The 19,599-nt window shown below is 40.6% G+C and overlaps 1 protein-coding gene across 6 annotated transcripts in view; it reads right to left on the bottom strand.

Annotated features, from left to right (window-relative positions):
• RERE (arginine-glutamic acid dipeptide repeats) overlaps nt 1-19,599 on the bottom strand; it is a 409,293-nt gene that overhangs the window by 139,651 nt on the left and 250,043 nt on the right. Inside the window, exon 1 of one of the 6 annotated variants that reach the window (XM_043924151.1) lies at nt 7,018-7,303. The exons of the other annotated variants lie outside the window; for them this stretch is intronic. Within the exon in view, the coding sequence (XP_043780086.1) occupies nt 7,018-7,043 (26 nt within the window). The 5' untranslated portion in view covers nt 7,044-7,303. Of the gene's footprint in view, nt 1-7,017; nt 7,304-19,599 lie in introns of those variants that run through there. 6 annotated transcript variants of the gene reach the window in all.

Below are 19,599 nucleotides of genomic sequence, written 5' to 3'. Positions count from 1 at the left end.
CCCAGAATATAATGCACGGCCGCCCCCCGGCACATTCCCCAAAGGCTGGGACCAGTAACTCTCAAGTCAGACCCTGCTCTGTAGCTGGTGCTGTGAATGAATGAAATCACAGTGCCATCTTCCTTCATCCGTCCTTCAGATCAGAACGCTCGGACAGTAGATCATTCTCATCTTTTCTGGAGGGTGTCAAGCTGAACAGGAAGATTGACATGAAATCAACAGAAGAAAGACAACAGAACCTCTAGCTACTAGCTCATTCAGAAAGTGACTACAGAGATAGGCTACGAGTCCAGAATGAAATACATCAAATTTTAGGAAATTAAAAGACAATTTACCAGAATCACTTCTTCTCAGAAAGGTGGTGGGCAGGAGTGAAAAAGGACTGATAAAAAGGAAAACTACAACAGCATGCTGGGTGTCTCAGATTGCTTCAGCATGAATGCATATTTTTAAAGCAGTCTTTCCAGTAAGTCTGAAATTTCTTTGAAGTCTGACATAGTTTCTTTAAAAAAACAAGTAAATTTTATATTCTTGTTGTTGTTTTTGTTGTTGTTCAGTTTCTACATGTCTGACTCTTTGCTGCCCCAAGGACTGCAGCACGCCAAGTTTCCCCGTCCTTCACCATCTCCCAGAGTTTGCTCAAACTCGTCCATTGCATTGATGATGCCATCCAACCATCTCATCCTCTGCCAATCCCTTCTCCTTCTGCCCTCGATCTTTCCCAGCATCAGGATCTGTTCCAATGAGTCGGCTCTTCACACCAGATGGCCAAAGTATTGGAGCTTCAGCTTCAGTATCAGTCCTTCCAATGAATATTCAGGGTGGATTTCCTTTAGGATTGACTGGTTGGCTCTCCCTGCAGTCCAAGAGACTGTCAAGAGTCTTCTCCAGCACCACGATTTGAAAACATCAATTCTTCAGTGCTCAGTCTTCTTTATGTCCAACTCTCACATGTGTACACAACTACTGAAAAAACCGTAGCTTTGACTAGACAGATCTTTTTCGGCAAAGTGATGTCTGCTTTTTAATACACTGTCTAGGTTTGTCACCACTTTCCATCTTCTTTCAGTCTCCTCTTTCACCTTCATTTATATTCTACTCCATGACATATTACCATTCAGTGTAAGATCCAAAAACCTGAGTAAAATCATTGTGCTCTGCATGTCCTCAGGATGCCCCGTGATTTGAGCATCTGAGTCCAGATGCCTGGGTGCAGGGGGGAGCATAGACTTTAGAATCAAACAAAGCTGGACTGAAATTTCACTATCAAGATTCTGTCAGCTCTAAGTGTAATCTTGAGGACACAATTCAATCTCTCTGAGCACATCTATGAAATCAAATTCATAAAGGCTACTTTGCAAGGCTGCTATGAAAATGAAAGATGATCCATGAAAAGAAGTTGGTACATGTCTGTCACACAGGAGTCAGGACTATTATTAGCTGCAAGCACTGGCACGAGTGAGAAAAGGAGGCAGTTCCTTTATTAGGGGTTCCCAAAGCATCACTGACCTCTCCCTCAGTCTCTGTCACAGTCAGGATTTTATATTTCACTTGTGTAATTATTTCTCTTGATGGCTATCCTGACTGAAAGCACCATGTGGGTAGGAACCAAGTCTGATTTTAGCTCAACTACTACTTCCCAGAGCCTTTGGCACTCACTAAATTTCATTTTATTAGAAATTTTATTAAATAAAACTTTATTAAATATTTATATAAAATTAAAATTTTATTTTAATAAATGACTCCAATATTTTAACTGAACTATCATTTAGCCATGAAAGTGAAAGTGTTAGTTGTTCAGTTGTGTTTGACTTTTTGCGACCCCATGGACTATACAGTCCACCAGGCTCCTCTGTCCATGGGATTCTTCAGGCAAGAATACTGGAGTGGGTAGCCATTTCCTTCTGCAGGGGATCTTCCTGACCCAGGGATCGAACCCGGGTCTCTTGCATTATAGGCAGATTCTTGACTCTCTGAGCCACTAGGGGAGCCCCTCATTTAGCCACTAAATAGCAACTCAGTGCTTCATTGAAAGTTAAAATTCATTTGTGAGAGTATACGCCCCTCCCAAGCAAATTAATCTAAGGCTTGATAAACTTTCCAGAAGGAACAAAAATCAGGATTCATTCAAAGTAAATTAGTCAACATTTGGAAGAGTTAACATTTCAAATCCATACACAAATGCAAAGGTCAAGACAGGAATTCATTAAAATCCAGAATCATAATAATTGAAATTTTCTCTGATGGAAGCTTCCTAAGAGGCCCCCTGATCCCAGCCTTCTAGCTGAACAGAAGAAACCAAGGTGGAGGAGAAAAGGTGCGCTTTTTTTAATAGATTCCCCCTAAATATAATTTAAAATTTAGAACCAAGAATTTAGTCACTGGCTAAAGGAATAAGAATTTCCATGCTGACAACAAGATGCAGTAAATATGGCCTCCACACAATAATATGAATATCAGGAAAACACTGGTAAAAAAATTTTTTTAAATAACACGTGAGACAGTGCTACATTCAAAATGGATAACCAATAAGGATCCACTGTATAGCATAGGAAACTCTACTCAAATGTTGGGTAGTAGGCTGGATGGGCGGGGAGTTTGGGGGAGAATGGATAACATATATAGGTAGAGCTGAGTCCTTTCGCTGCACATCTGAAACTACCTCAACATTGTTCATCAGTTATACCCCAACACAAAGTAAGAAGTTTAAAGTCTGGGCGGGGATCAGAATACTAAGAAATGGGAAAAACATAATCCCAGAATAGTATCAGGTTTTTTTAATGGAATAAACTTAAAGAAAAAAAAAATGAGTGAGAAAGGATCTAGTTTCAAATCACTACCAAGACCTTGCTCCACTGTCTAAAGTTCTTATTTGTCTGATCCACCCCCCAACCCCCACCGGCAGCGTATCTGCAGCATGTGGTTCCACCCCACCCCAGGCTCCTCGCGGGTTTTACTGTCATCATCTGCTGTGACGATGTGAAGGAAACAGATGTAAGGACCACACTCAACACACACCCAACACATACACACAGACACACACACACACAACACACACATGGCAGTTCAGAAAACAACTTTATTTTAAAATCCCACCATAATTTTTAATGAGCAGTACTCAAAGATCAAGTCTATTTCCTGACCAAAAATGGTGCTGGCTTTCCATACACTGATATCAAACTATAATACATAGGAACAGAGTGTCCCCAGAAAAAGAGAGACTTTGGACCAAAGAAAGTGTGTCTATGACACACATCTGAATGTCTCTCTGTTCCTCCTGGGAAGTCTCTCGAAAATGCTATTTTTTAGAAAAGGACCATCCCCTGTTCCTAGTCACTGTAGTGGTGTGAATATGGGGAAGGAGAGGCAACAGTGGTGGCAGCTATGGTGACGACACAAGTATTAGCCTACACTCCTCCCTCTTCATTACAGAAATTGGTAAGAAAAGAACAATGTTTAATACTGCATGCACCAAATGCTACATGATATGAAAGTAAAGGCTTTTTTAAAACTTTAAGAAGTATGAAGGAAAACATTAACACCTAAAGAGCCTGGCCAAACATATTGGTCATTAATTTAATTACCATAATTGCTAACACAATTCCTAAGATGGTCTTAATCGAACATGTTGACCAACAACTACAGATGTTGTTAAGCTAACCATACCCACATAAGATTGGAGACTTGAACTTTGAATTAATAACAAAAATACACTGAGCAATTATGTCTCAGGCACTTTCATATGGCTTGCTTCCAATCTTTATAACAACTGTGAGGAATATTTACCCCCATCACCCATGAGAAAACAGAAGTTCAGTTTAACAAATGTCACTTACTAAGTAGAATCTGAACCATATCATTCAGCTCCAGATGGAGTTTTCTCTCTTACCACAGATGCCACTCATTTAATTCAGCATATTCATGCCAGAGGCCCATCTCAGGCACTCTACAGTCCAGTAAGGAAGACAATCAATCAAAGAGTCACAAACAAACATACAGTTCAGAGAACTCTGATAGAAAGTCTAATTATCCCAACTGAATTAAAATGAACTGCTTTAGTTTAAATCCAAAGTTTCACAGAGCATAAAGAGATTCAATTCATTTTCTTTCAGATTTGCTTTAAAGATATATTCAAGAACCTGACTCCTTGCCTGTCACAAACTGCTCAGGGCAGATGACCATCAGTTTGGGAAGAGATTCACAAAGACACGCATAATTTCAAATCTCCCTTTTGCCCATATCTGCTCTTTTTACTCTGTCAGACATGATGTTTTACAGCTTTAGAATGAATGTTTTTCTGTTTGAAGGACAACTTAGTTCAGTAATGACCAAAATATAAAATGAAAAATTAATTCAGAAGGAAAAAGAATCAGGACCAACAAATAACTGAAGATTCACAGACACAGTGGATATCAGGTCCCAGGTGTCAGGGTCTTTCGATTAATTCTTAGGCTAACACAACAGAGTCTAGCAAGTGGTCAAAGGCAGGAATCTATCATAAGCAGATTCTCAGGCTCTGCAAAATTTATGTTGACAGAGGAACACTTTAAATGTAAGGATCAACCTCAGACTCTTGATTCAAGATGCGGACGTGATGACAAGAAAAGCTAGTAACATGGTAATATTTGGGGGAGTTTTTACTTTCATGTTCTTCTGGAAACATACGGTGTCTTCACCAGCATCCCTGATATGCAGCAGGATGGAACAGTAAGTCACAATGCAGCTCACCTGCCTCCTTTCCAAGCCCACACCACCCAGGGCTGAGACAACAGCCCCAGCAAGGGGACAACTCCCTGTGTATCTGCACCTTCACCTCCACAACCACCAGACAAGTCTCAGAGCAGAAGGTAGCTGGTCAGCAAGTAATCTCCCAAAAGCATTTTCCCAAGACGGGAACATGTGGTACAAATGCATACCACATAAGACAGTGCTCTAATGACTGATTTCAGTGGATTGGAAACAGAAATTCGACTGTTAACAATATAGGGTCCCCACAGATCCCAGTAGTTACTACAAGACCTTGTGGTCTAATAAGCTGGCCACACACGAGCTCCACAGACCAGCGACCAGCCAAGTGGGAGGACCCAGACAGAGGTTGTCTGGCTGCCCTATGGCTTCTTGTACATATCTGATCTGCCAAAGGTAAAAAAAGCTTAAGGAGAATTAAAGAACCACTGACAGAAAGGCAGTTCCGCAACTGTTTTCCTAACAAGTGTTCCCCTAATTCAAACAGTGGATTTTCTGAAATGAGGCAGAAACTTTGAGTCCTGCAGGGCTCCCACATGTGAAACACCCAACAAGGCTGAGGCATCCAGCTCTTCCAGTTTCAAGAACGGGGGACTCCCGTTCTTGCACTCACAGGATAGGTGCAAATGGAAGAGCAGAGGTGCTTTCAAGAGAACTGAAAGACAGCAAGTCCCAGAAGCAGTGCTACCTGGGGTGGGGAAAGGTCAAACTGCCCATCGGCCCCCAATTACCAAAAGCAATGACAGACCTCAAAGGAATGGGGAAAGAGAGTTAAAAACAGCACGTAATAAGTGCAATAACCCTAAATCATCCCTCCTTAATCACAACCCCAAAGTGAAACTGCTAGGAGCCAGGTTATACCTCAATAATATTTTTGTGGACTGGAATGTACTGTCAGCCTTCCTAAAACCCTGCCACCCAAACCAGGGCCTCCTCACACAGGCATTAACCATGCACAACTCCACGCTCCGCTCACATAGGAGGAGCTCACATGGAGAATTTCTCTATCACCGATAAACAGGACAGTCTTCCCGTTCCTACGGGAGTCTCTCATCTGCACGGTCTTCTCTGTCCTATGGTTCCTGTCATCCTCACAAAGGCACAAAACTTAAGTGTCACTTCAAAATTTTTTCCAACTTCTATCAGAGGGAAAAGGGGGAGAAGAAACAAAAAGGGACGATTGATAAAATTCAAAAAGTTCTTATCTACTTGGGTCAGAATTCAACTTGTCCTATATCTGCTTATCATGACTGGCTCCCTAAGTCAACAACAGTGAGAGCCATTCGCCTTGAGCCTGGTCTGCAAACAGGACGCACAAAAAGGATAACCACTCCTCAGAGGAAAGGCTGGTGCCCAGGGCCGTCAAAGAGGGAGCACAAAGCCTGGCCTTGTCGATGCTTCCACCTTCTCAGGCAGTGACTCCTCCTGTCACTCCTTTCCTACAGAATCCGAAAGTCACACAACAAAATACACATAGAGAACAAATGCCGTCTTTTCCAAAAACAAAGATTACAAACAAAAAACCTGGAACCTCAATTTCTAACACAAATGTCACTGAATAAAATTTTTTTTTTTAATTGCCAAGAAATTTTCCACCAACTCCAAAAGAAAGAATGGATTGCTTCCTTTGGAAGCAACAGAAAATACCATGCCATAACCATTCATTTCTTTAAAAATCAATTTTAAGCTGATACTGTTGCAACAACAATCTAAAACCTGCATATGTCAAAATGTACGCACTATTTCAGACTTCGGGAAAAACTCGCCAGAATTATAATTTGTTCTGGCAAACAGGCTCTCAATCAAAACAAGTTCCACCCACCTTCAAAGCAACCAATAGCTGCCCACCTACCACCCTCCCTAAAACATCCAAACAGAGCGGCTCTTGGGCCCAGGCGTCCCCACCAGCCACACACAGCCTGGCAGCCTGCAGGTCTGCTCTGCAGGTGCCGAAGGGGAACGGGCTCCCCCGCAGCAGGGACCCAGTGAGGCTCCCTTTAAACCGGCACCAGAGAGGAAGGGGTGAGGGAAAGGGGAAGAGGACAGAGATCTACGACACTCTACATCTGCTTCATGCGTCTCTGAGCAGACCCCACTCTCAGCTCTGATTACACTCTGCACTACCACCTACACGGCCAGCCAGGGCTGAATGCAAGGCTCTCAGAAACATGCACTAGGAATGATGAGATGATTCATACACATCCTCAGAAGTGAGAGACAGCAGCCCAAACCATCACACTCCTTCGGGGAGGCCAGAGAGAGAACGCCTACCTGCAGGGGCTGAACGGATCATCCATGACTAAGAGAGGCTCTGGTGAGTCTAGCTGTGTCCCTGCACCTCCACTTACTGTGGAAACTCTGCCCTTTTCTACTCTCACAACTCAAAATGGAGGCACATGCGGTCTGAGAGCCCTCGCAGAGCTCGCACTGAGCTTGTGCTATGACCTAAGCCTTCACGCAGAACGCAGAAACTTCCCCCTCACACTGACAGGACTGAGCATGTGCTGTGACCCTCCCTCATCCATACACTGTCTCTCCACGCAATCAATCTCAACCCTGCTGTTTCCGTAAATAAAGCCCAGCCAACAGACTGCAGCTTCTCCCGCATACCAAGCTAGTGTGCAGGGAAGTGGGGCCGCGGAAAGGGGATCCCAGACAGCCAACTCCAGGGGCCTCGCCGGCCCGCCACCCACAGGCTGCAGACAAACACCCTGCACTGTCTAGACAACAGTAAGTTCTGTTTGGTCTTTTAAAAAAAAAAGATAGAGAGAGATAAATTATGGTTTTAAATAGCAAGATGAAGAAGCAGAATTAAAAAGCACAGATATGCATGACTATACATGAGACAAATGAACAGAATACTGGCATCTACCTAGAAACAGAGTAGCGGCTACATAAGGGAAACAACCCCACAAATTTCTTGTGGAAAACTGTAAACGTTTGGGGAAAGGATACATGAGCAGTTCTGGCCAAGTTCTGGAGTACTGGACATCATTGCAGCCACAGGCATAGAATGGACAGTATAGCCGCAGAGTGGCTCAACAATACTGGATTTTATACAAAGAGAATAAGCTCCCTTAGATAAGAAGTTCTAAAATTGCCTAAATAAGACATAAAATATCTCCTAAAGTGACACAAACCCAACCAGGAGTACTTAGCAAAAGGAATGTACTGCTAACAATAAAAACACCACGAAGGTTCAAATCAAGAGGCCAACAAACACCCAGGCACCTAAAAAAATCTCAGTTTAGGTCTCTTGATTCAGAACTGGAGGCAAGTCTTTGGAACACTGCCCATGAAGCAAAATTCATGTAAAAATTTAATCAGAAGCGATTTCTAAAGTCGCATAGACATACTGAGCACTAAAAAGTATCCAAGTCTGTACCAGCCCAGACGTTTTTTGTTAAAATCCTGAAAAACACATTTTATGCCCTCACCCTTGACCTCCACCCTCAACAAAAGAAAAGCTGGGCTGTCAGCCATATAAGAAATCCTAGTTCTGGATGTGTATGTGGGCTTAGTTTCCATTTGTAAACTAAGAAATGATTCTGCATGTTATTACTTAGTTATAATTTAAAAGGAAAAGGAACACCATGAAACTCCCCCAAATTTATAAAGGACAAGAGAGGGTAGGAAAGAACAGTGCCAATTCTGTTTGCCATTAATGTAATAGAGTGTGGAAAAATTAAAAGCTGCTTAAAAGGATATACAGGGTCCTCAAGATTCCCAAAGTAAATGCAGGATCCATTCCATTTCCTTGGATCTCCTGTTTATGCTTTCAGATAAACTGAACTGAGACTAGGATTAAATTAAAAACTCTTGTCATGCTAAGAAAATTGTAACACGAGAATGCACTTAGACAAGTTTTACCTTTGACCTACAATGCGAAGCAAGTATCTACAGGTTGGAAGATCATCTTCCCTACTGGTATGAAAGATAACATGTCCCCCAAAGTGTGTGCCTAGAAACTGCCTAGAGAAAAAAAGCCTTCGAAAGACAAGAGCAACTGAATTAAAACTCAGCTGTGCATTTAATCTCTAAGTCATGTTCAACTCTTTGCAACTCCAAGCCTGCCAGGCATCTCTGTCCATGGAATTTTCCAGGCAATAATATTAGAGTGGGTAGCCATTCCCTTCTCCACAAGATCTTCCCAAACCAGGGATGGAACCCAGGTTCCCAACATTGCAGGCAGATTCTTTACTGACTAAACCACAAGAGAAGCCCCATAAAACCTCCTAAATTGCTTACTTGAAGAAATCAAATAAAATAATGATTTAATAAATTCATCATTACTCTGAAAAACCACGGGAACCATTCCACAGACCACAGCACAAACCTCAAACTGAGTCTGCGGAAGACCCAGCCCTAAATTCAATCCAACCTCAGAATATGGGGTCAGCCCTCCTCCTCAACGGAGAAAATTAAGGAGCCCTGAGACCTGAAAAGTAAGTAAGCTAATGCACCCCTTTTAACCACACATTTCAATTCTAAACATGGTCCTGATTTCCACTGACCAAGCATGGTCCTATGCTGGGGACACCCTGGAACTCTGCTCAGTCCTTACTGGCCTCCAAGACCCAGGGCTTATTTTCTCCCTCAGCTGTCTTGAACACTGAAAGTCACTTAGTTGTGTTCAACTCTTTGTGAATCCATGGACTGTATGGAATTCTCCAGGCCAGAATACTGGAGTGGGTAGCCTTTCCCTTATCCAGGGGATCTTTCCAACCCAGGGATCGAACCCAGGTCTCCCGCATTGCAGGTAGATTCTTTACCAGCTGAGCCACAGGGGAAGCCCAAGAACACTGGAGTGGGTAGTCTATCCCTTCTCCAGTGGATCTTCCCGACCCAGGAATCGAACCCGGGTCTCCTGAATTGCAAGCAGATTCTTTACCAACTGAGCTATCAGGGAAATCCTACTAGATGCTTCCTTACTGCTGACAACCTGCCTGGACCTCAACTTCTGCCACCATGCTTGCTTCTCTAACTCGTCATCTGGCTGCCTGCAGAGCAATACACGCAACTTGCACAACAGACGCCCTAGCACCGGGTCTTCCCAGAAGCCCTGTGGCCCTGGTACCTCTATACTGTCTCCAGATTCCAGAACTCCTAGTCCTCTCTCCTCCAATTAATCCCTAGTGAACTACAGGTCAAAGATGAACACTTCTAAACAGATTAAAGGGGAGCCAAGCAGGTGAAATGCACATATTACACTAATAGAGTCTCTCTAAAACTAAAAAGGCTTATTAGATAAAAACTGAATAATCACTCTGTCCACCATAATACTAATTTTTGGTGAGCAGAAAATTTATGTTTATCAAAGGTATATCAGAGCTATAACATGGAAATTTCTTAGACTTTAAAGTGCTTGCTACTCTCCAGAAATAGAAAAATGTCTTATTTACAAACAAGAAATTAAAAAGCAAAAAATAGCAATGAAAAGTTAATATTCAGGAAACTCCACAGAAAAACACTCACTGGAAGAAAGATACCGTATTTGACATTTAGTCAGTACTACTGATTAAAGTACTGAAGAGTACTACTACTACTACTTTTCAGTACTGTAGTACTACTACTCTTCCCTACAAGAGATGAGAAGGTTTCAGAAAGAGCTTGTTTAAATTTTATTCTGAAGTCGTCCCTGGTGTGTGGAAATGGACCTGAGTTTTATATGTTTGTTGATCTTATAGCCAGCACGCATGCAGATTTATTTTACCACATCTAATCATTAGCTCACAGATTTTCTCTGGTAAAAATACTGTTCCATTTTAATAAAAGTTCATTTCTTCATTTCCAATCCTCACATAGCTTCTTTTTCATGTCTTAATGGTTATGGGAGTCTTTCTGTTGTTTCTGATTTTAGACAAAATACTTCCAACACTTTACCTTTAAGGATGGTGTCTTGCAATAGGTTTTCACTAACTATTCTGTCAGAATGAGGGAGCTGCATTCTACAGTTGACTTGCTAAGAGGTCCCCCCTCCCTGTCCCCGCAAATACTGAATGGGTGTTGAATTTCATCGAGTGCTTTTTCTCCATCAAGATGATTGTATATTTTTTCTTCTTTAATATGTTTAAAAAAATAGTAAAGTATGTTACAGATAAATTATTATTAAACTATCTGTGTATTCTATAAACCCAACTTGAGTAAGTATTTTTTAATGTTTTGCCAGATTCCATTTCCCCACATTTTATTTAAGCATTTTACATGCATGTTTGTGACCTATAAATCTTACTTTTTTTTTTTTAATTTTTATTTTTTTTATTAGTTGGAGGCTAATTACTTCACAACATTTCAGTGGGTTTTGTCATACATTGATATGAATCAGCCATAGATTTACACGTATTCCCCATCCCGACCCCCCCCTCCCACCTTCCTCTCCACCCGATTCCTCTGGGTCTTCCCAGTGCACCAGGCCCGAGCACTTGTCTCATAAATCTTACTTTTTTATCTGGTTTTGGAATAAAGGTTTCACTTGCCTCATAAAATAACTTGGGGAACCTACACCATTTTTCTCCATTCTCTAGAATGCTGGAAGAATTAACCTGTAAAGTGTGAGTTTAATTTTTTTTCTTGTTGTCCTAATAAGAACAAAAGGAGAAGTTCTGTACAAATTATGAAAATTGCCTTTAAAGGGAGAAGGCATGCATTTCCTACCTACTTCTTCTTTCTTACAGCCTTAAATCTGGAAGAAAACCAGCCTTAAATCTACGGCTACCATTTCATCACCACCTTGAGCACAAACTAACAGCTAAAGTTAAGGATCACAGAGGTGATACATAGCCCCATACCAGCCTAGGATTGCTTCCTTTCAGACTTCGCTTATATAAATAAAAGTTCTATTTTGTTTAAGCCTAGTATACAGTCTCTTTCTGACAGTTCTACAATGACATTCTTACCATTTATTTTATGATTCAAGTAGATGACACACAGTTTCTTCCAACATTTTGTAATTTTTGACAATTAGCTCAGCAGTCAAAGATATTTTATCTGTAGACGGTCTACATGTTTGAATTAGGGCATGTCCTTCCCCCAAATTGCACTTGCTTCTCTCAGGTGTCCAGGGTGGCTTTTTATATTATCTTCTCATGCTGGAGTTCTTGTATTTTTCAAGAGTGCAAACTTAAGCCTCAACTGTCTTGGGAGCATGGCCCAAAGTTACAAATTATAAGAGGACTTCTCCATCTCTTCCTCCTGTTTCTTTTTTGGTCTGGAGTCCCAAACCTAGACATGTTTCTCTGTCATTTTCCTCTAGTTCCAGATATGTTATCTAGTTTATCCTTCCACCAAAAGAATAGACCTTCGATGACCCTAACTTTACACAGGCTCTCAGCTCCAACTTCCTAAACCCTTGAAAGCAGAACCTCATCTCCTGTATCTGCTGAGTGTCAAAACCAAAGATTTGCGTGAAGAGCAAATGACTCAATTCCTCTTACTGTGACTCCTGAACTTTTCAGTTTCTCTTCACTCTTGTGAGCTCAGCTCTGCATTTTAAAAGTTCTGTGGTATTTTATGCAGTATTTGTAGATGTTCACTGCAAAAGGGTTTTTGGAATGATCAAATCTGGGTTTTGGTCCTATTTTATTAAAGTTCTTCAGTAGGCTGTGTTTCCAAATACATATGCTATCTCTCAACTGTCTCCAATTCCTGCCACCTCTGGTGAATGTTTCGAGAGCTCAAATGTGATGACACAGGAAAAGCAAACCAGAGAATATTTATATGCAGCTCCAGCTTTTTGTCCCCAAAAGCTGTACAAAGACCATGAGCCGTAATGAGTAGAAAAGATGACTTCACTAAAGCAGAAGTGAATTTTAAGATGTCTCGGATCCAAATTCGCTGAAATAAGGAAAATCCACTCACACTGTCACTTTTCAACTGAAGTACAAATATTTATGCTGAAAAAGGATGGTCACAATGTTATTTGATCATGCTATTTAAATAATGAAAAAACCATACATGTCCAATAATATGAATTGAATAGAAAAATTACGGCACATCCCTAGGATGGTATAAACAAGGTGCTCATCACAAATGTTTGTAAAATGTTTCATAACATGGAAATATGTTCTTAACAGAAGAAGAAGAACGAATAGAGGAATGTGTGATTACTTGTACATTATGTATAAACATATTAATTATAATCAATATATACACAAATACCTATATAAGCACAAAGATATATATTGAAGGAAAAACACAAATATGATTTACAGAAGTACCATTACAACAGTTTTGCTTCTTTAATTTTTGAATTTGTCAAGTTATTCTCTAGTAAGTACATGTTTTTCTTTATTAGAAAAACAAAGTTATTTCCCAAAACAGCCAGAAGAAAATATGTTGTGTATGAATCAATCTATGATGAAACCATAGAAATTAACAGCACAAAGACTGTATGCCTTAGGCATCTATTTAATATAATATCAATTTTTCCTCATTTATAAAATAAAGATAATGCCAACCTAACTGAGCCTTTACAGGAACTAAATAATTAATCTAAGACAGAGTAAGCACTCACTGCATGGCAGTAGTTGTTGTTATCCCACACACCTTGAACAGATGATATTACAAATTTGATTCCTAGAGGTCGCACTAAGAAATATCAAATGATAAACCTACTAAAATTACAGCTCAGGAGGTCAAAATCCATCCATGTGTGGGAGAGAGCAGAGTCTGGAACAGGAAACTGGAAGTAAAGATAGGACACTGAGATGAAGTTTTCTACTGTTAAAGATGAGAGAATTACAAGTAAGAAAAAAGAAAAGAAAATTAGCAAGAACCTTGTGGTATTAGACTAGAACTGGAAAGTTTGGTATGACCTCATGGACAGACAGAGATACACACAGAGACACGCACAGAAATGTAGATGTAAACACAGCATGTGTAATCTCCCTGACCCTCAGCCTCCAAGCCCTGTTCACTCTGAAGGCCTGAGAACATGGATACAAAGCAGTGAGCACATGGAGCACCTGATCCGGGTTCCTAAGTATTATTCACCAAAATCTGACCTCAAAATGAGTGATAATAACAAATTATAACCTTAGACAGCGAGGAGATCAAACCAGTCAATTCTAAAGGAAATCAACTCTAAATATTCACTGGAAGCACTGATGCAGAAGCTGAAGCTCCAATACTTCGCCCACCTGATGTAAGCTGACTCACTGGAGGAGACCTTGATGCTGTGAAAGACTGAGGACAAGAGGAGAAGGCGGTGGCAGAGGATGAGATGGCTAGATATCACCACCAACTCAATGGACATGAATTTGAGAAAACTCGGGGAGATATTGAAGGACAGAGGAGCCTGGCTGCTGCAGTCCATGGGGTTGCAAAGAGTCACACAAGACATATCAACTGAACAACAATGACAACAGATTAACTGGCAACCATTAGTCCACCCTGATATAAATAAGTGAATAATTCAAATTATTATGAGGAAGAAGGTATCTACAGGGTCTCAAAGCAACTACCTTACAAAATGATCATCAATTATAAAAGAAAAAAAGAGAAACTGTACAATTGCAAAACCTGGCAAATACCACCTTTTTCAACAAGTGAGAATGAACATTACCAGTAATAGGACAAACTAGAATTGTTAACACTGACAGGATGTAGAAAAAAGAACACAGGACATTTGCAGTGTCCCTGTCAAAGATATATGATGTAAATCTAATGAGAAGGAAACATCATCAATGCAAAGTGAGCAACAGTCTATAAAACAATTAGCTGATAATCTCCCAAAGCACCAGCGTCATGGTGAAGGAAGGAGAAACTTGTCCGGATTGAAAGAGACTAAACAGACCTATGACAACTAAACACATAATGCTGCACTAGATTCCTTTTGCTATAGCCTTTTGTTGAAAACCTTCAGAAGGGTCTGAGAACTCCAGGGCAATAATATTTCCTTGACAATTTCCTGATTCTGAAGGCAGTATTGGGGTTATGTAAGAAAATGCCCTTGTTCACAGGAAATACACAGACTATTAGAATGTGATATAGCCTCCTGGTGACAATTAATTTCAAACGGTTCAGTTAAACAGAGGTTTTAAAAAAAAAAACAGGTTTTCTACTGGACTTGCAACAGTTCTGTATGGTCAAGACTGTTTCCAAACAAAGTAAAATACTCAGGACAGTGTCAGGTAAACAATATCGCTATGATTAATAACATGATTGTCACCATCATGGGGAAGATTAAATATAAATTCTTGCAAGTGCCTCTGTTTATGATTACTACTAAATGTAAGGATAATAATACTTAAGCTTCAATATTGCTTTGGGAAAAAAAACCCTGCTTCCTGGAAAAAGATAAACAGAGAGGGCACAGGTGAATCAGGTGATCTACTTGCTTTCTACCTAATTACCAAGAGATGACTCGTGTTCAAGAAGCAAAGAACCAAGAATATAATCAGATGTTTCATGCTACAGCCAAAGTCTTGGAAGAGTCCACTGATGCTTGTTTAAAGCAGTATTACAGAGTTGGATTGCCCAGGGGCCAGCAGATACACAGAATGCTACATTTTAAATAACATGTTCGCCTTAACTATCCCTTTTTCCTTACTATTCCTAAACACACCTTAGAGACCCAAGGTACTCTTATCTAGCAAGGGGAAACAAAGGGACTGGATCCTGGGAAAATCCATGCTTAATAATTTAAGAATGAAGGCACCGCTTTCACACGCCACTCTGCAAACTTGTTCTTCCTAGGACTCCACTCACTATTTCCTCCTTCCCCTCCTAACTCCCTGGTCTGAGGCAGAAAGGTAAGGAAAACTTTTCCAAGAAATGAAAGGTATAGACTCAGAAAAGGTCAAAATTCTCACACACACACACACACACACACACACACACACACACGGCACTGGCCAATAGGTTGAACCTACAGAGGTGGGGGGATGGGGAGATGAGGGAAAGAACAAAAATTCAATAATCCCCACCCCGAGCTACATGGAGAACAAGCTCATTTGCTATAAAAAGCCCAAATCGCTCTCTCAGTATTTTTTTTTTTTTCAATTTTGCCTGGCAAATTTTTCAGTAAAATATTCTGACTGTAGAAATGTATTATTTCACATCAACATCACTCACACACTTACTGTAACTGTTGAGTAAGTTTCATCATGGTCAATGAAGGAATTTACCATACATTTTTTAACAACTGTATATTTTTCAAAGATTTTATAATATTCCAAGCAGAGGCAAGAATCCCCAGTGCTCGGACTTCTACATGTCAGCAAAATCAATCTCACAGTTAACAATCTACCTGGTAGAAGGGAGACTTCTTAGGAAGTAGCTCATGTTTTGCTTTTGGATTTAACATTTTACAGGGTTTTTTAAAAGATATTTCTCAATCTTTTCTTCAAAAGAAAATTTATAATTATTTTTTCAATTCCTGAGAAGCAACTAAAAATCATGCCAGTTTACAAAAGCTACCCTGTTTTTGTTGTCCACATTTTACTAAAGCTGAAATCGATCCAGTTAGTACAAGCTTTACCTATGGACACAAAAATGAACTGGCAGCACAGATCAGAACCCAGGCTGCCTGGGTCCAAAAGGGGAGATCTTTCCAGGCTGCTGGTCTTAACAAAAGGATCAAGCAGTCAGATTAAATGGCCACAAAGTACTGGACAAACAAACAACAGGGACAGGAAATGGATGGATGGTACTAGGTCTCAATGCCTGGCTCTTTTGCTAAGCAAGGACCAATCCTACTTTAGTTCAACCAAGGATATTGGTGTTTTGGCCAAATACATACATACGGGCAACTTGGTGTTATGTACTAGGACCTCTGAGCTGAAATTTATTGACTTTATTTAAAGTTTCTAACCAGATTTTAGATAAGACCCTTCAAAGAAAATGAGAACGTAATGACATTTTGTTGCAGGGCATGCTGACTGCAGAAGTAAATTTGGAGTGAAACTTATCTATGGAGCAGAAGTGAACACTCCCTGAGTGCAGAAACATTACAACAAACTCCAAAAGGAAACTCCAGTTACTGAAGGTTCCAAGTTCTCTCTCAGTTGCCAGCCCCTTGTAGTCTGTATTGTTCAGTTCAGTTCAGTCACTCAGTTGTGTCTGACTCTTCACGACCCCGTGAACCACAGCATGCCAGGCCTCCCTGTCCATCACCAACTCCCGGAGTCCACCCAAACCCATGTCCATTGAGTCCGTGATGCCATCCGTACTTAAAGCTAAAAGGATTTCTCTGGTGGCTCAAATGGTAAAGAATCCGCCTGCAATGCAGGAGACTAAGGTTCGATTCCTAGGTCAGATAGATCCCCTGAAGGGAATGGCTACTGCTGCTGCTGCTAAGTCACTTCAGTTGTGTCCAACTCTGTGTGACCCCATAGACGTCAGCCCACCAGGCTCCCCCGTCTCTGGGATTCTCCAGGCAAGAACACTGGAGTGGGTTGCCATTTCCTTCTCCAATGAGTGAAAGTGAAAAGTGAAAGTGAAGTCACTTAGTTGTGTCCGACTCTTAGCGACCCCATGGACTGCAGCCTACCAGGCTCCTCCATCCATGGGATTTTCCAGGCAAGAGTACTGGAGTGGGGTGCCACTGCCTTCTCTGCTACCCACCCCAATATTCTCGCCTGGAAAAGTCCATGGACAGAGGAGCCTGGTGGGCTACAGTCCATGGAGTTGCAAAGAGCCGGACATGACTGAATGACTAATAACTCTTCACTAAAGCTAGAAACATCTACTCCCGTATTTTTTGCTCATTTAGTTCCTTAAGTGTCATGGTTAGCAAGAACACAACATCACAATCCCTGAGCTAAGATCCTTAGGACTAGAGGATTTTCAGACGTAAGAACTTCTTGGATTTAGGAAGTTCCATAGTTTATACATCACGTAATACCCCAGCAGTGTCTGAGCAATGACCCCTATACTATCATACTGGTAATTTGTAGTAAAAGTTGTGCAAAAAGCAAAGTGAACTATATTAGGAGTATAAAAAGTCTCATATCAGTTCAGGCCAACTTTGACTTCATGGTCAAATGAATTTCAGCACCCAACATAGAAATTTTTTTTGATTTTCAGAGCTTTCAAGCATGTAATAATCAAGTTAGGGAGGAAAAGTAGCCTATAAAAGGACCTGTGATAAATGTTAGAAAAAGAAAAGAAAAAAAAAAAAAAAACAAAACTTAACATTCAGTGCTGGCCAAGATGCTAAATAAATTACAGAAAATTACATAAATCAACTGTTAACTACTATCAGAAAATTTGCTATGGAAATAACTTCATCTTAAACTTCAGTTTTAGCTGGTCACTTAGAGTTCCCACACTAATTAAAGGGAGGGAAACAGTCATCAAAGTTAGGAGTCACAGAATCATTCTTTAACCTCCAGTGGTCTTACTGATCAGTCAGTGCACCATCTCACAGGATTATTACAACAGTCTCATAATCCTCCCCAGATGACTCAGGGCACTAAGTCAGCACACAACACCTGATGGACACCATCCCATGCTGGTCCCGCTCTTCCAATGATAGATAACCATACCAGAAAACAGCTCATCACACTACCCCCTCCCTCACAAACCTGAAACAAAGGCAGAAACAAAGAGCATGCGCCCTGAGCATTCTAAAGACTGGGTTGTGCATAAGCCAGGAGGAGAAGACACACAGTTTTCTAAACTCTGCTAAATCACACACACACTTCTGATGATTTGAGAAACTATGGGACGTGTACATCAAACCTAGAACTTCAGAGAGAGAAAGTAGTGTTCATGGTGAAACCAGTGAGCTTGGGTCACATTGGTTTACCACTGGAAACATTCACACTCACTTTTTGAGACCTGCCACCAACTTACCACTTACAAGGACACATTAAAATTTCATTTGATGAACTGCTCAATTCATCCAACAACCCCCAAGCTCTTACATTACACCAAACACAAGCTGGACACAGGGAACAAGAACAGAAATGAATGAATGGGACTAAGGCCAAAGCACTAGAGTGATTCAGGATGCAGAGCCTGTAAAAGTGCTGCTACAGGGAAGGTTTGGTGTTGCCTTTTCAGCTGAGATAAATAATAATAGATTCCTCTATCACATGCCTAACTCAGGTTTTAAAGCAAAATTGATGGCAAGTATCAATCAAGTATCACGACTGCCAGCAACATATAAAAAAATGAGACAAGAGTTTGTATTTGAGTCTCCAGCTTAACACAGGTAAGTTACAAATCACTCTAAATAAGCATTCCGCAAAAGTAGGTGCAAAACCAAAACTAGTGAAAAAAGAATCTGTCCGGCTGTTAGGAACCCAAGAGCTAAACACTTAAAACACAAAATTCCCTCAAACAATCTAACTTGTGCAATATGACAGCTACTATCAAAAAGTTAAATAAACACAACATCACTGTAATAACAGACAACTGTGCATCCAGATAGAAGACCAAGTTCAAGTGTCCCACATGTCACTGGGGCAACAAAAAGATATGACCAGGCAGCTAATTAACACATATGTAAAATAAACTTTCTGAAACAGAAGGCGCTATTTAAATATTACCGCTGATCACCTCCTCTGTCATTGGAAAAGAGCACACTTTTGAAAATGAAAACAAAGCTCAAATTCATTGTTTTTTTTTTTTAAAGGTAAGCAAAAAAGGTGACTATTACCCCATAGTTGTTGTCTAGTATAGATATGGAGAGAAAGACTAATATATATGTTCCAACAGAGCTTAATGCAGCCTCTTAGAACCACAAAAAAGAATACGTTGCCTTTTATTGACCCTAGTTTGATGACCTAAACAGCAACATTCTAAATGTTATCTATCATTTCTCAGCATCTCCCAGAAACAAGTTTTCACTAAAACAACACACATCGTACAATTACACTTAACGTAGTTCTCCCACTAACTTCCTTG

The sequence above is a fragment of the Cervus elaphus genome, chromosome 14, assembly GCF_910594005.1.
Source record: "Cervus elaphus chromosome 14, mCerEla1.1, whole genome shotgun sequence".
In the NCBI taxonomy this organism is placed as follows: domain Eukaryota; kingdom Metazoa; phylum Chordata; class Mammalia; order Artiodactyla; family Cervidae; genus Cervus; species Cervus elaphus.
Note: the sequence above shows the minus strand (reverse complement) of the source record. Positions and strands in the feature narration are given on the sequence as shown.